The 14412-nt window shown below is 46.9% G+C and overlaps 4 protein-coding genes across 4 annotated transcripts; 1 reads left to right on the top strand and 3 right to left on the bottom strand.

Moving 5' to 3' along the window:
* Positions 1 to 1439: 1439 nt before the first annotated feature.
* Positions 1440 to 3212, bottom strand: DFL_001529 (uncharacterized protein; the record flags this gene model as incomplete). The annotated part of the gene is made up of 3 exons (XM_067630160.1): positions 1440 to 1786; positions 1842 to 2786; positions 2849 to 3212. The coding sequence occupies 3 exons, from the start codon at positions 3210 to 3212 to the stop codon at positions 1440 to 1442; spliced, it is 1656 nt and encodes a 551-aa protein (XP_067492831.1).
* A 1082-nt stretch (positions 3213 to 4294) lies between these two features.
* On the bottom strand, positions 4295 to 5243 carry DFL_001528 (uncharacterized protein; the record flags this gene model as incomplete). Its single annotated transcript, XM_067630159.1, has 2 exons — positions 4295 to 5007; positions 5069 to 5243. The coding sequence occupies 2 exons, from the start codon at positions 5241 to 5243 to the stop codon at positions 4295 to 4297; spliced, it is 888 nt and encodes a 295-aa protein (XP_067492830.1).
* An 885-nt stretch (positions 5244 to 6128) lies between these two features.
* DFL_001527 (uncharacterized protein) lies at positions 6129 to 7442 on the bottom strand (the record flags this gene model as incomplete). The annotated part of the gene is made up of 2 exons (XM_067630158.1): positions 6129 to 7295; positions 7377 to 7442. The coding sequence occupies 2 exons, from the start codon at positions 7440 to 7442 to the stop codon at positions 6129 to 6131; spliced, it is 1233 nt and encodes a 410-aa protein (XP_067492829.1).
* Positions 7443 to 8896: 1454 nt separating this feature from the next.
* Positions 8897 to 13633, top strand: DFL_001526 (uncharacterized protein; the record flags this gene model as incomplete). Its single annotated transcript, XM_067630157.1, has 1 exon — positions 8897 to 13633. The coding sequence occupies one exon, from the start codon at positions 8897 to 8899 to the stop codon at positions 13631 to 13633; it is 4737 nt and encodes a 1578-aa protein (XP_067492828.1).
* Between the last annotated feature and the right edge of the window lie 779 nt (positions 13634 to 14412).

The raw sequence follows: 14412 nt of genomic DNA, 5'->3' as shown, positions 1-14412 counted from the left end.
GAAGAAAAAGTTTATTCCCCAAGCGTGCGGCGATAGAGGGAGTCCTATAGGTGAATGCAGATGGCGGGATGGAAATGAAGTCGTTGATGACGCCTGTGGGTTGGGATGATAACAATCACGCTGGCGAACATCCCACTCCCATTGTTAACCATATCGGGTAAATATTTTGAGAAACGACATTTCCAGGCCAGATGACCGATGACCCAAATACCTAGAATGCTGATATGTCTACAAATTACGTTTGGAACTGTTGGTATTTAATGTATATGGTCTCATCTCTGTTCTATTTAGTTCAGGACAAACAAATGGAATTCTTAACAATAGCCGTCAAAATTTGAAATAGTTGATCGATTAACCGAGAAGTGATCATTATATAGAGGGGCATATATAGAAAGTGATAGCTAATATACACGCCCACGCGAGACCCATGAACTAGGATATCAGAATAGATTATATATCCAACGTAATGGGGATTACGAAAAAGCGATGCCCCAATCTCTCGACGTCCTTCTAGAAGGTATTATCTTGGCTTATAATTTAGACGGAGCCTTCAACGATCAAGATCCTAGGACGAGGTCACCTAAATATAAACTTCCGTGCCCAAATACTCAAATAATTAACTCCTCGGAGGCCTGTTCCCCACTGTTACACCAGGCACTAAGATAGCTGATTGCGCAATGTAAACCAGAAACCATTGCGTAATGCATCACCAGTTCGGATTACAGCTTAACAAGGATACAAATTATAGAATTTTTGCGGGTTTGGCAAGCAGAGCCATGTTCCATTTTGAAATAAGCAGCACATCTTTACCTTTACTTCACGCGGTCGTGTCGGCTTCGATATCGAGCACATATGCGCATGTACACGTCGGTGTGACGCTACAGAACTAGATGCTATATATTCTACTGAATGAATGGATCTAGCTCGATGATAATGATACTGCATTATTAAGAATTTGAAAATATTCCGCTCTTTCATTAGCGAAGCTGGCACAAAGGGCGATGGTAAATTGGTGATCCTGGTACCTGAGCTGAGTACACTAGGTTAAACCCGACCTTTAGCCATAGGTGGTAGGGGCGATGCTGCATGCATATGCAGTCGCTATATCTACTTAAGTACATATGTAAAACGGGCAAAAGAAGGAAGTCCCTACGTTAATTAAAGTTGGTACCTGCATAGAATTGAGAATACGGACTAGACCAGAGTCGAGGGTAGTGTCGGGTCAGGGAAAGCAGAATGGACTCGAAGCCAACCCAGCCTAGCTGATCTAACAGTGAAATGGTTCATCCATACATCAGACAAATTTAAAGACTATAACTTGCAGGTGCGGGGACAACCCCTTCTTGCGAGTGGTTATTTGGGGACCAAAGTTCCACGACAAAAAGATTAATTCTCAAGTTCCTCTAGCTCCGAGCTAGTTATCCGGAACGTACTTCGAATCAAATAAACTCCACTTTGACACCATCAAGCCAACCACCCTCCCCTCTAGCACATATCTCGCCAAGCTCGTAGAGCTCGTCCAAAAACGCTACCGAAAATGAACCAGGGCCTCTGACGCCGTCTCTTTTAACTGCTCTTTCCGCAGCAACATTGTAAAGTAAAACGGCTGTCAAACAGCTCATCAACTTATCTTCCTTGTTGACTGCCAGGCTCGCACAAAGGACTGATCCGAGTGCACACCCCATCCCCGTAACTAAAGCCTGGAATGGATGTCCGTTATTAATTAGGACTGTTCTGGATCCATCCGACAGAACGTCCGTAACACCGGTGGTAACCACCACGTTTCCTGCAACCCTCAAATTAGTATATCCAAATCATGACTTAGGAAGAATGTAACATACTCTCCCTCGCAGCGACTCCCTTCACGACCTTTATCAATTCGTCAACACCCCCTCCTACATCTGAATCCACACCTTTCATCCTGATCCCCTCTCCAGCTACCGTTCTGATCTCGCCTTCGTTTCCCTTAATCACATCCACATATCCACACTCGTCTAACACCCACCTAACCGTTTCTTTCCTCATCCCCGTTGCGCCAGCTCCAACAGGATCGAAGACGACTGGTTTCCCCGCCTTATTGTTCTCCCTGATAGCCAACGCATATAATCTTCTCTCTACTGGCCCGGACGTCCCCATATTCACCAAGCAGGCAGAGTGTGGTGCTATCCCCGCCAAATCTGCTGCTTCCTCCACATTATCAGACATAATTGGACTTCCACCCACAGCCAAAGTCACGTTTGCACTAAAGTTCTTGACCACTGCATTCGTGATGTGATGAACCAATGGCTTATGCTCCTTGATTGATCGGATTATAGTAACGACTTTATCAAGTATCAGTGGGAGGTAAAAGTGTGTGAATACTGTTGTCTGGGATGGCGGTGGTGGCGCCCATGGTGGTGGAGATTTATAAAGCGATAGTAGCCCAGAAGCCGCGGATTCCGGATCAGTAGATGATACAATCGCACTGACAACCGCTACCCCGGCAAGAGGTAGTCCCTCCGTCGGTCGGGATTTATAGAGAACAGCTTGTAAGTTCGTGGCGTTGATAGAGCCGATAGCTACGGATGGAAGTTCTGGTCTTTTCGAAGAGATTAATCCGAGGATTTGGCGAACACCGGAAGGGTAGAGAGGGGTCGAAGCGTCCGGCTTCGTTCGCGTAGGGAATACCGGCCCAATGCCGATGTAGTCCGCAGTCGTAGACGCCGCCAGGGATGCTTGTGTCATGTTCGATACTGAGAGACCGATTATGGCGGTTGGCCCAAGGAGGTTGCGAGCGGAATTATAGTCTTCAGATATACCCGATGTTAGACGTTACAGATGGATTAGAAATATATTGGAGAGAACAGACCCATATCATCCCATCCGATATGTGCGCCTTCACATCCGACTGCCAATGCGACGTCAACCCGATCATTGATGAGCAATGGAACGCCATATTTTTTAGTAATCGAGTGGATGCGCTTCCCGAGCGCAATAAACGGCGCCGTGTCGAGGTTCTTTTCGCGAAGTTGTACAATTGTGACGCCGCCCTTAATAGCAGCCTCGATATGCGATTCAAGGGTACAATTTGGCGGAAGAAGAGTCGAAGAAGTTACGAGGTACAGATTCAAGTCGAATTTTGGTTTGGTGGGGGATGTTGGGGGCAGAGAAGTTGACATTTCAACTGCCGTGCCCTTGGCAGTGTCTGACATCATTGCTGCTTGCTCGGACATTTTTATGATTTCGGAAGATTTATTGGCGAGTTTCGGAGGCCCCGGTGTGGTGAGCAGAAAAAGTTCGGAAGAGATAGTTATTATATGGTACGGGCTGTGGCCATGACTTTATGTCGGTCCGGTCGTCGACCACAATATTTCAGATACGTAATATAATTGCGATAACCTTGTCGCCCTGTCGCCGGTGCGCGGAAAGGGCCACAGCGTAGCCGGCCACCAAAGGCCCAAAAGTCAAGTCTACTAGTATCATTGTCAGGCAACTAAGCAGCGCCAGTCCGTCATTTATCGGTTCCGGAAAGTCGTAGTACGTCAATATCTCAAATTTATTGCATTGACCAGGTTCAGGCGACGCAAAAGGATTTGAGAAATGTGGTGGTACAGCAAGGGTTGTATGTCAGATTCGTTGCGTTTCACTCTTCCCAACTGTAATTGCATTGCATAATATTGCCCTCCTTTGGCTCCTGAATTGAGATATCTCAATTAGTAACTTTGGAACAAGATCGGATTTGTAAGACCAAAGGAAGGAAATAGCGAAGCCGTTCGGTCCTTCGAAATCGAGGCTTTGACCATGGTTACATGCATGTCGTACACGCGCACGTGGGGGTAAATTCCATGAAGAAAATGTTGGAAACTGAAACTTCAGAAACACATATCATTGTTGCATTTTCCACCACTTGGACTTGTTGCTGTAGAACAGCCTTCGCAAATTGAATCTGAACTAGTAGTACTTGATGAGATAAATTTCCTGGTCACTACGTAGGCACTTCAATTCGACCTATATACTCAATTCTAAGCGTCGTAAAAATTGAATCTAAAGAACGAAAAACGGTCTTTACAAAACGTTGTCGAGTCCAAAAACCAGAGTATAAAGCAAAGTCCACGAAACATAAATTAGGTACAAGTTTAAACCTAAATACCAGCCCCAGATCAATTCCCCTACCAGCATGATAAGACCCATATGTTCTTCTAATGTCCCACGTATCTATATATATAATTCTTCATCAATTAACCGATCTCTAAAAGTAGTCATGGTCTCGCAAACCGGCCTCTATGAAGTGGTCATGCAGTCCTATAGTATCCACCTAGCAGTTGCCAAACCCTCTACGGCTCCCCGCCCCCTCCACAAGCATATGCCCATCCTCGCTCTCGCCTTCGCTTTTCAATACCGTCTCCTGAATCTGAAACTGATCTGGATACCAAACCACAAAAATAACCTGCGTCGCAAACATCAAAACCGCATCAAACACATACCATGACCATTCATTTGCCAACAAATACGCATCAACCCCCATAATATACTCGATAACCCTAAACACAGATCTAACCATGATCAATGCGCTACAGGCATACAACATCTTCAACCCCGCCTTCCACGGAACGGTCAAATGTGGACCAGTTCTGGGGCTCTCCTTGAGATTTTTATTCATCCTAAAGTGAAAGATGCCGCAGACATAGATGAAGAAGCCAAAGATGAATATTTGAACGAGTAACCCTGCGGTAATTATCCATTCTCCGATCTTTTGAGTCTTAGCCTTGGTAGTAAGGCCGACGGCATTTCCTTGGATGCTTAAAGCGATGATATCGCCGGTAACAAAGATCCAGGTTAACCATCTCGCTCGGACGGGTGAGAAGCGTTCTCCTTTGACTGAACAGATGAGACGGCGGAGGACCATATAAATCGAGGCGGCGTAGAATATTGGGGCGAGAATGATTAAGCTGCTTTGGATGGCGTAAGAGGCGATCTGTTCAGTGTGGTAGTAGCAGTAGATGCGGACGCCGTAGCCTGTTACTTGGACTATGAATTTAGCGTTAGCAGACTTCGCCACTTGGAGTTTGAGTACTCGGTCGGAACATACAGATTCCACCAACAGCAAAGGGTATGCAGAACCATGTTCGAGATCCGAATATGCGCCAGCAATGAAATGCTGTAACTATGGCAAAAAGACCAAGGAATACTGCGGATGCTGGAATTGACGGGAGATATTTCCAAAGGTAGACGTCGCTTCCAGGAACAGGTCGAAGTTCGCCCATAACTGTGACGGTATATTTAGTTAAAGATTTCTTGCAAGAATTTATGTATACTTTGATACGTGAATTTATTGAAGATATAGATATTAAAATCTCAAAAAATTTAAAAATAAGAATTTAAAAAAAAGAAGAAATATCAAAAAATTTTTTATAAAGTATGAATTTGACGATATCGGTTTGTGTGCGGGTATTAGTTAGAATGCTCTCATTTGCAATTGAATTGAGGATGTAAAGGATGACAGAAATGAAAATTCGGGCGATACTTATATCTAAAACTTTTGTGGCCTCAAAGTGAAGAAAGTTGAAATAACGTTAACAATAATAGCCTTACACTGGCAGGCCTCCTTAGAACATCGGTGTTCTTCTAAAATATAAAACTCGCTCGGTGAGGGCGACTTAGTCCGACCTAAATCGGTTTAGTTTACGTGTATAGCCTATATTAGGCTTAGTGTAAGTATATCAAGCCGTTTAAAGCTTAGTGTGCGATCCTCTGGAACAAGGTCAACGGTTCTTGGCGCTTGTTTCGTCAATACGTCGGTAAGTCGGCGCAGCGCAGGTTCGACTGCGCAAGCTCCACCACGGGTGCGGCAGGTTAATTTCTCCGAGATCTAAGCCCTGATACTCAATTGCTCAATATACGAACGAAAGGAGGTTGTATTTACAGTTCTGGTGAAAATATTGCTGATATTGATTTTGTAATTGTGAAGCAATAGCTGCTATTAGCTGCTCTGATTCGGTCATTCCGGATCCTGTTGATAATTGTAGACGTAGACGCAAGGTTTAAAGTCATGCATGGTTTATGATGATAGTCTCGTAACATCTTGATTGGGATGCTCTTCTAGCCAACCTCTATAGGACAATTCATACATTTAGCTTGGAAGGTATATCCTATTCCTGCAGCGCCTCTATCGGAAACCTTAACCATCCCCGCCAACTTTCTCCCAACCTATCACTGATCGCCTCGATCAAGAACCGACCACCATCCCCAATCAGCCACATATGCCTCCCCCTGTGCAATAGTACTGCATAAAACGTTAATATCACAAGCGCCTCCGGCTCACCTAGGCGCAGCAGGGCTACGTAATCAGGCGACAAAAGTATCAACCAAGTAAATAGGACAGCAACCCTCGATTTCCCCTGTGCTGCATCAAACATCCGCTGTAAATCAATCGAAGTTTTTTGATATGCCTTGCGTGATGATTCTGGAATGTTTGATGCGTTTACGAGTTTTAGAATATCGTTACATTCCGATCCGGTTGGTTCCGGTAGTTGCAAGAAGACTCGGGATAACGTTAGTCGGGGTGCGATTTCCTGTTCTCGGAATGATGGAGAACACTGGTTGACTACGGCTAATACGCCGCGGTAGACGTTGATATCGTGGGTGAATTTTTCGATGAAGGAATCAAGGCTTTGGCGTTGGTAGTGTAAAGTGTCGCATAGTAAATGGACACCGACTGCGGATGAGAATAGAAACATGTGGATACAGTTCGATGATGTGATTTCTAACACCGGATTGGCTTGGTTGAAGAGTGAAAGAGCTCGGTTTTGGAGACCAGTGGCGTAAGAATGGTAATGATTGATCTTTTGACGATCTGTAACGGTTGTACTTAGATGCAATGCTGACATGGCAAGCATTTGATGGATTAAGTAGGGAGTAGAGAGGCTATGGTGTATGTATACTGTCGAAGGTATATACTCCGGGTGAGATGCATCTTCTGAAGAACGAAATTCTTGGCTCGATAAGTTCATAAAGAGCTCCAAGTGAATCTCGTTTATGCTGAAAGGATCTTGTGGATTGATTGGAGGCCCTGGCTCAGAAAACGACACATGGATAGATGGGACAGCATTGACATCATTTCGCCTTGTAATTATAGAATCAGAGTTTGAAATCGAAGGTGCCGGTGAAGCATTTGAAAGAGAACTCGGGGAAGTTGCATGTGCATCTGCACGGTTACTTGGCAATGCTAGAAGGATGGGTGGACTGCGGTTCTTCAAGTACGAGCATTCTAGCTCCGCTCCACGACAGTTTGCACATATTGGGGCAAAACCGTCGCACTATTTAACCAGATAGATACTCAGGGTTAGCATCGTTAAAATTAAGACAAAGTTGAAGAGGAAAGAAAGACCGTGTCTTACTCTAATATGTCGCTTCTTGCATTGTAGACAGCCATTTCTCGACTTTCGGTGAGAACGGCGAGACATGGCGTAGCCTTCTACACTCAAAATAGAGGTTCAAGCTAATACCCGGAGCTTTAGTTGCAATTTTGGCTGGTATCTGGCGGGAGGTATGAATCTAGAGGGTCTGGCGATATTAACGTTGTCGGGATTATATATCGCCTTCGTGAAGTCGTATATTATGTGTTGATCAAGGTACAGTGAAGCTATATAACTCCAATGGAGTGCGCTCCAGCTTATTGAAAGCTTATTCGTGATGAAATATTGCCAGATACTAATCGAAGAACCATTTCCATTACATCCGGGGTTATCATCTTCCGATCAACATCGAAGAGCCGAAAGTGTTCCATTCGTGTGTGGAAGTACGTAATCTCCGAGTTTCAACACAGGTTTCCGACGCTGAGTCAAAATTGGCCGAGTCTGGGCAGAGTTAATAAGAGCCGCGCCGGCTTATGAATCCCATCTCACTTAATTGTTAGCTACAAGCGGAAATCCATTCGCCAGCTTCTGCACCGGCGAATGATGAATCTTGGTGGCAGCATGAGTTGCTATTCCCAATGTGTATCTGTAGAGTCGGCTGTGGGCTCGTTAGCTGACGAAGCTTTCAAGACGTCTGCTCTCGCACTTATGGAATATATTTTATAACTGGACCTGGATAGCAACAAACAACCCAAATCGGCTTGATCATAATCTCAAACTAGTATTTAAGTAAACATTCAATTGTCCAAAATGCTTTACCTGAATTGTGTATAAGTATTTACACTGTTGATACCCTTGATTGAACATGCAATGGTGTATCGATAAGCTGTCACTTCATCGCCGGGCTGCTGGAGTGAAATGCATGTTTGTCACGAGAGCTGTCGCTAAACTGGCCATCGCCGTCGCAGAGCGGGCAGTCAGGGTGAATGTGAAAGCGATAAGCCAGAGTTGCAGTTGCTACCAGGCCATGGAAGGGACTGCGGTGATTGGTGATGGACAGACAGAAGTGGAGCTCTGTGTTGGCACCGACGTTGGGGTTGTCTTGCCAATATCGTCAACACTGCCTGTTCGGGCAGCGTCACAACAAGCAGACAGCGCCATTTAGTAAACAAACTGCCCGTTTAAGGTCAGTAACAGACGAAAACATTGCGCCGATGGAATGCTGTTAAAACCTCATCCCGGGACTCCCCCTCGCATTGTCACTTTTCTGTCCAACTTCAAATATTCCCATTAATTTGCCGTTTGTAGCTGTTCGTCGTACCCGAAGCTGAAGAGCAGCTGGACCGGCTCGCCGCTGCTTTGGATTCCCGTTCCCATTCTTTTTTTTTCTATATACAAGATACCCTCTTATCTCACGATATCTCTGTCTATATACCTAATCGTCTACTACTGAGCGAGCTGCGACGTCTTTACTTGCTTGCTTGTTGTTTGTTGTCGATGTTTGTTTGCGTCACGTAGTTTAGTGGTGCGCTTTTCGAATAGTATAACGCCTAATATACAACATGTCTCCCTCATCTCGCTCCGCTTCTTCACGTCCTTCTCTGTCCTCAACACGGAGCACTCCACCTACTGACGACGGCGGTTCGAAGATGGCCAGCCCTAAGAAGGCTCAGTTCCCAGATATGTCGCTGGATGAATCAGTTGATAACTTGGAGGACCTTTCTACCTTCCCCTCGGAAGTCGCTTTACCGTCAGAGACTTCCCACGACACTCTCTTAGAAACTACTAGCAAGGATGACACCGAAATCGACGCGATATTCGAACAGAGCGATTCGGAAGGAGATTCGCCTATTCGCCCTCCCTCCATTCCAGATTACCATTTCGGTGGTCCTAGAAACCACTCTCGCCTAACAGAACGGGACTCTGATGATGTGAGGTCTGGTACTCCGCCACCAAACCCCTTTGGGCCTTCTATCCGTTCTGCAACACTTAAAACTGCTGGTCGGGTAGCCGGTGATAACGGCATCATTTTACCATCTACTGTTTCAGAATCGCCTAGTCCATATATATCAAGAAGTCGGCTATCGTCCTCCCGTGGTGGGACCCTGAGTTCTGTCTTTCAGGACGTCCCGATTTTCTCGCCGTTCTCTTCTCAGAAGAAGAAGAAGATCGGTAAGAATGGTTTCCCCAGAAGCAATCCATCACCAAGTCGCAAAGGAGGCCGTATATTGGATGTTCCTGCGGCCCCTTCACCAGACCCCTCTCCGCTGGTGTTGTTACATGTTACTCTTCTGCCATTGCCAGCCCAGGGCCCTGCATCATCCGTCCTTGCCAATCATTTGCGAAAGATGATCTCCCCAACAGTGGTTGCTCGTGGTCTTCTATTACCTCATCCCAATGATGACTACGATGCCCTGGTTGAAATGATTGCGGAGAACCTTGGTCTTGACCAAGAAACCCCTCCACCTTTCAAGAAATCGGCGACGTATTCTTTTGACGACTGTGGATCACATTCGGAAGGATCATATGTCGGATCATCAGACGAAGAGGGTGAGGCATATTGCCATACGTGTACACGGCGGCGTCTCAAACCCGAGTTTTGTCGCCACGAGAGGCCACGAAAGCATCGTCGGCCCTACGCACATACGGAGAAGTGGTATACGATCAATATATTTGCTTCCAATGGCTTGATGAGATCCGGTGCATGGAGTCGCAGCTGGGAGGAGATGGAAAGAATAGACGTTGAGGTTACGGTTACGCCTGGATACGAAGACATTGAGCCGCCTAAGACCCTCAGACCATCATCCCAGCGGAGCGAAGGGAAGAGGAGTCTTCAAGGGGGCTTCCAGTTCAAGAGGCGGGTTCAACCGTTGCCCGGTGTTGAGACGACTACGGACGAGGAAATGCCTCAACCAAGGAGACTTTCGGCCGGCCGAAGAAAGCCTTCTGGTCCCCGTGTCTTAAGCGGATCTCTGAGGAGCCGAAATTCTAGCAACTATATTAAACAGGAGCCGCTCAGTGAACTAGAGATACCGGTAGCCGATGTCGAGACGGCCAAAGAAATATACGAGGATGGACTGGACCTAGATGTTCCGATTTTTGAGCCGCCAACGGAAGAGGAGGGTGAATTTGTTCCCATCTGGGAAGACAAGGACGATAAAGAAGAGAGACCAACCGAGCGGTTTAAGAGTGAAGACTCCTGGACAACAGATGATGAAGTTGTGCGAAAACAGGAAAATGATGAAAATGGCAAGTCACCATCTTCTAGAGAAGCTTTGGCTGCAGAGAAAGAGGAAGACCGAAGACTTAGTGCCTTTACAATGGATACTGCAATTCACCACTCTATTGTAGGCTCTTCACGGGAAACAAGCGTTGAGAGCGAGGCGATTGTTTCCTCAGAGTCCGAGGGTATCCCCACTGTATCGCCTTCACCTTCTCCAGAGCAGCGAAAAACATCAAATCCTCGCAGATTACATACGTCGTCCCGTCGAGCTAGCCGGGAGATTAGTCCTGCAGAACTCAGCAACTATGCGGTCAGTGAGAAGACAGCCTCTCGCCCTACCTCTAGTAGGGACCCCGAGAGTATGGCTATAGTTGGCCTTGCTATTTCCGATGACAACACGGTGATGGGGGATCTGGAAGAAGACAAGGAAAATCGCCATGAAGACATTGACAATAAGGAAAATATTCCGGTTGATATTTCAGACGAGGAGCCTGAAGGAAAACCAAGGATGCGTTCACCACTTGCTGACGAGGGTTCCCAATATCCATCTGGCAACGAGAATTCTGAAGAGCTCAAGCCTACCCCCACTCCTCTCCGAAATAGACGGGCGGTCACCCCTAAGACGGCCGGGCCGTCGCCAATGCCGTCTAAGTTTTCTTCCCCAGACATTTCACCAGATATCTCTCCGATAGCCTCTCGAGCCGGCAGCCCGCAACCACAGTCGACGAAGGAGCCCATGGCGAGGGAGAGGAGGAGAAAGAGTATCAGGCGCAGCTTTGACAAGTCGTTTGGTACCAACTCGTCCCCCAGAAGCCGGGCACAATTACGGAAGGACTCGAGCGAGTCAGGGACGGCCCCATTTACACCTCGCGAAAATTCTCCTCGAGGGAGATCGGTGTCAAGAAGTCCTAAGCAGTCACCATCTTCGTCACCTTCCCCGCTAGAGAAGGAGGATCCTCTACCGGATAGTCTAATCGACAAACTTCGCGCCATGCTCAAACCCACAATCGACACCCTTTCAGCTATCCCACTGCCGACTTTGCTACTGATCGCTATCCCATTTGCCGGACTAATTGCATTTAGCGTCAATAGCTATGTTGCGCAAAGAAATCTCGACTATATGGTACGGAGCTTCATGGAGACCCAGGTCGCACGGGAAATGCAAATACTCCAGCAACAGCAGCAGGCTGTTCCAAATGTCAAGCTGATGCCACTAGAAGTTCAATATGCACCAGCTCCACCCTCTATTCTTGAAGAGGTCATTGCGGAGGCAGAAAAGATGCTGCCAGAACCTGGGTCAGAGCTATCGGTGGAAGAGGCGGCTGACATCGAGTGGCAGGAGGCTCAGAAGAGGGGTCTTGAACATGAGAGCGTCGTTTACGGTATCCAGGTCGGCGGAAAGTGTGTTATGCCACAGGATGTTCCAGCGGCTATAAGAAAGGCTGCATCAGAACGTGAGGAAGGCATTACACAGCTAGAAACCGCTTCTGAACAACCTCTGAATCCCGTCGCTGACGACCTTCTCGGCTTCGACGACGAAGGCGATGCGGCTTTTGACTTTGTACCCATTAGACTTGAGCTAGAATCTGACGCCAAACCCGAAGAGGAGCAATCAAACGCCCCTGCCGCTGAAGCCGCTCCTGAGTCGCAGAAGATCAGCGGTGAGGATGCAAGGGGTCGGGCAGAACAGAGGTCACAAGAGGATGACTCTGCGAACCATGAAAGGACTAGTTCTCGTTCGCCCCCGACTGCTCCTTATCGGAGGAAGAACTTCCCGGAAGAGCCCATGCACCATTTCCACTCACCCGATATACCCGTTTACGATGATGGCTCCGAGCGTTCGTCCGAAGCAGGGGATATCGACGTTGGAAAGACAGATGTCAGAGATGCTGGTCCAGATTGGCGTAACAGTGATGTCCCTGAGCTGGAACTTCCACCTCCAATCCGCGAAGTTCCTGCCAGCCCTAGTAAGGTGCAACTACCTATCGTCGAGCCATCGCAGCAGTCTGTGGAGCTAAGTGAAGTACAAGCCTCGAAGTCACCATACCAAGATGCCGAAGAGGCAAAAAATACGCCAGCTGGTAGCTTCGAGGGAGAGGTTCCACTCCCAGAATCCGTTGTAGCAGAAACTGTTGATCCCATCCCAGAGGAAGATGAGGGCTCGCCAGAGCCAATCGCCCGAACAGGATACACACCTCAGCAGCGGCCACATGATTATAAGTCTCGTCCGTCTTCGCGCGACGGAAATGTTGACGAACCTGATGCTGCTGAGTCTCAAGATGCCCCATCCCGCCCCCCAACAAGGAATGGAAGAGCCAGTTCTCGCTCACCATCTTCCAGATCCGCCTCGAAGTCTAGAGCTTCTTCACGGAGCTCGAGATCCAGATCCCGGCCACGAAGTTCCGGGGGATCCAAGAGCCCTATTTTTTCAAGCAGCACAATGGCGACCGTCGAGGAGGCCGAAACCATGGTCGAGCAGTTCCCAGAGGAAACTACAACAGCCACCCATGGATCCTTAGACTCGCATCACGATGAGAAAGCCCCCACAAACTTGCCAGAAGGTCCGGTAGAGACAGTTCCAGAATCCGAAGCTGAGGTTAAAGATGTTGAGGATTCGTTCTTGGGGAAGTTGGGTAGAAAGCTCGGATCACAAAAAATCTTCGGGCCAATGACCAAGGAGTCTGAAGCCCCAGCCGCAACTACACCGGTTGAAGAAGTCCTTAGCGAGACATATGTTCCCGCTGTAGAATCCACAGACGTTGAGCAAGGAGTGGAAGATGCACTATCGGTTGGTTCAGCATCGCCACTACCCTCTCCTGCCTTCACGCCTTCGGAGCCATCTTCGGATTACCAATACGAAGACGCCGAGGAGGATTACGATTACGATGATCAATACCAGTACCAGTATGATCCAGATCAGTACGATGACTATACCTACGATAGCCAAGAGGAATATCATGACATCCCCGAGGGGTTGCTCGATGAAGATTATACCTTTGAAGACGAGGATGGTGATGAGTCGGCCTACGGCGAGACCGAAGAGTTCGATTATGAAAAATTCAAGGGAAGTCTGTAGGATCGAAACTAGGTGATGACGATGAAAGCGTCAGGAGTTTCTGGAGTTTATGATTTCATGAGTATTCTAGCGATTTTATTTCTCTTGAAAATATTTCTTAAAGAGGCGATAAAGTTTTCTTGGTTAACACTAGATATCTAACCCATTTTAATGAGGCGGGATTTTATGTTTTTCTCGAGATGAGTTTATTTAGCCTACATACTTTTTTTCGTTGTCCACATATCAAGGATCTTGTTTCTTTTGCGATGTTTGTACGTATGCATATATGGCCTCTCTTCATATGAAGATATCTTTAATTTCTTCTGTCGCTATAAAAAGCCTGGGTACCTATCTACCTACAATTAACTCTCTTCTACATCGCTTGAATATTCATCTTTCTGCTATAAATATTATAATCAAGTTCTCAAGTACCACAACGGATCATGGTACTCAAATACGTTTGCACCTTTCACACCTGGCGCAGTGAATCTCGACACACCCTTTGTCTATCGTAACTATCATATGAGGACACCAATCTTTTCCCTCCGCCTGCTAGGAGATCAACGATGAATTGCGGCATTAGAAACCCCGCGATCGTTCCTCTTATATTCCTTTCTAGGTCAAGACTTTGATATAATGGCGTTCTCAGGTCTTCCACTCCTCGAACCATATCTCCTTGGTAGACATAATACTATCATGCCACCTTCAAGTCAGATGTATATGTAAACAAAATTTTTGGATAAAGGCAACCTGCCGGTTGGATATTAATATCCGCAAGCCCGTATATTAAATCCTTCATA

The sequence above is a fragment of the Arthrobotrys flagrans genome, assembly GCF_004000055.1.
Source record: "Arthrobotrys flagrans strain CBS H-5679 chromosome Unknown unitig_3, whole genome shotgun sequence".
NCBI classification, from domain to species: Eukaryota; Fungi; Ascomycota; class Orbiliomycetes; order Orbiliales; family Orbiliaceae; genus Arthrobotrys; species Arthrobotrys flagrans.
Note: the sequence above shows the minus strand (reverse complement) of the source record. Positions and strands in the feature narration are given on the sequence as shown.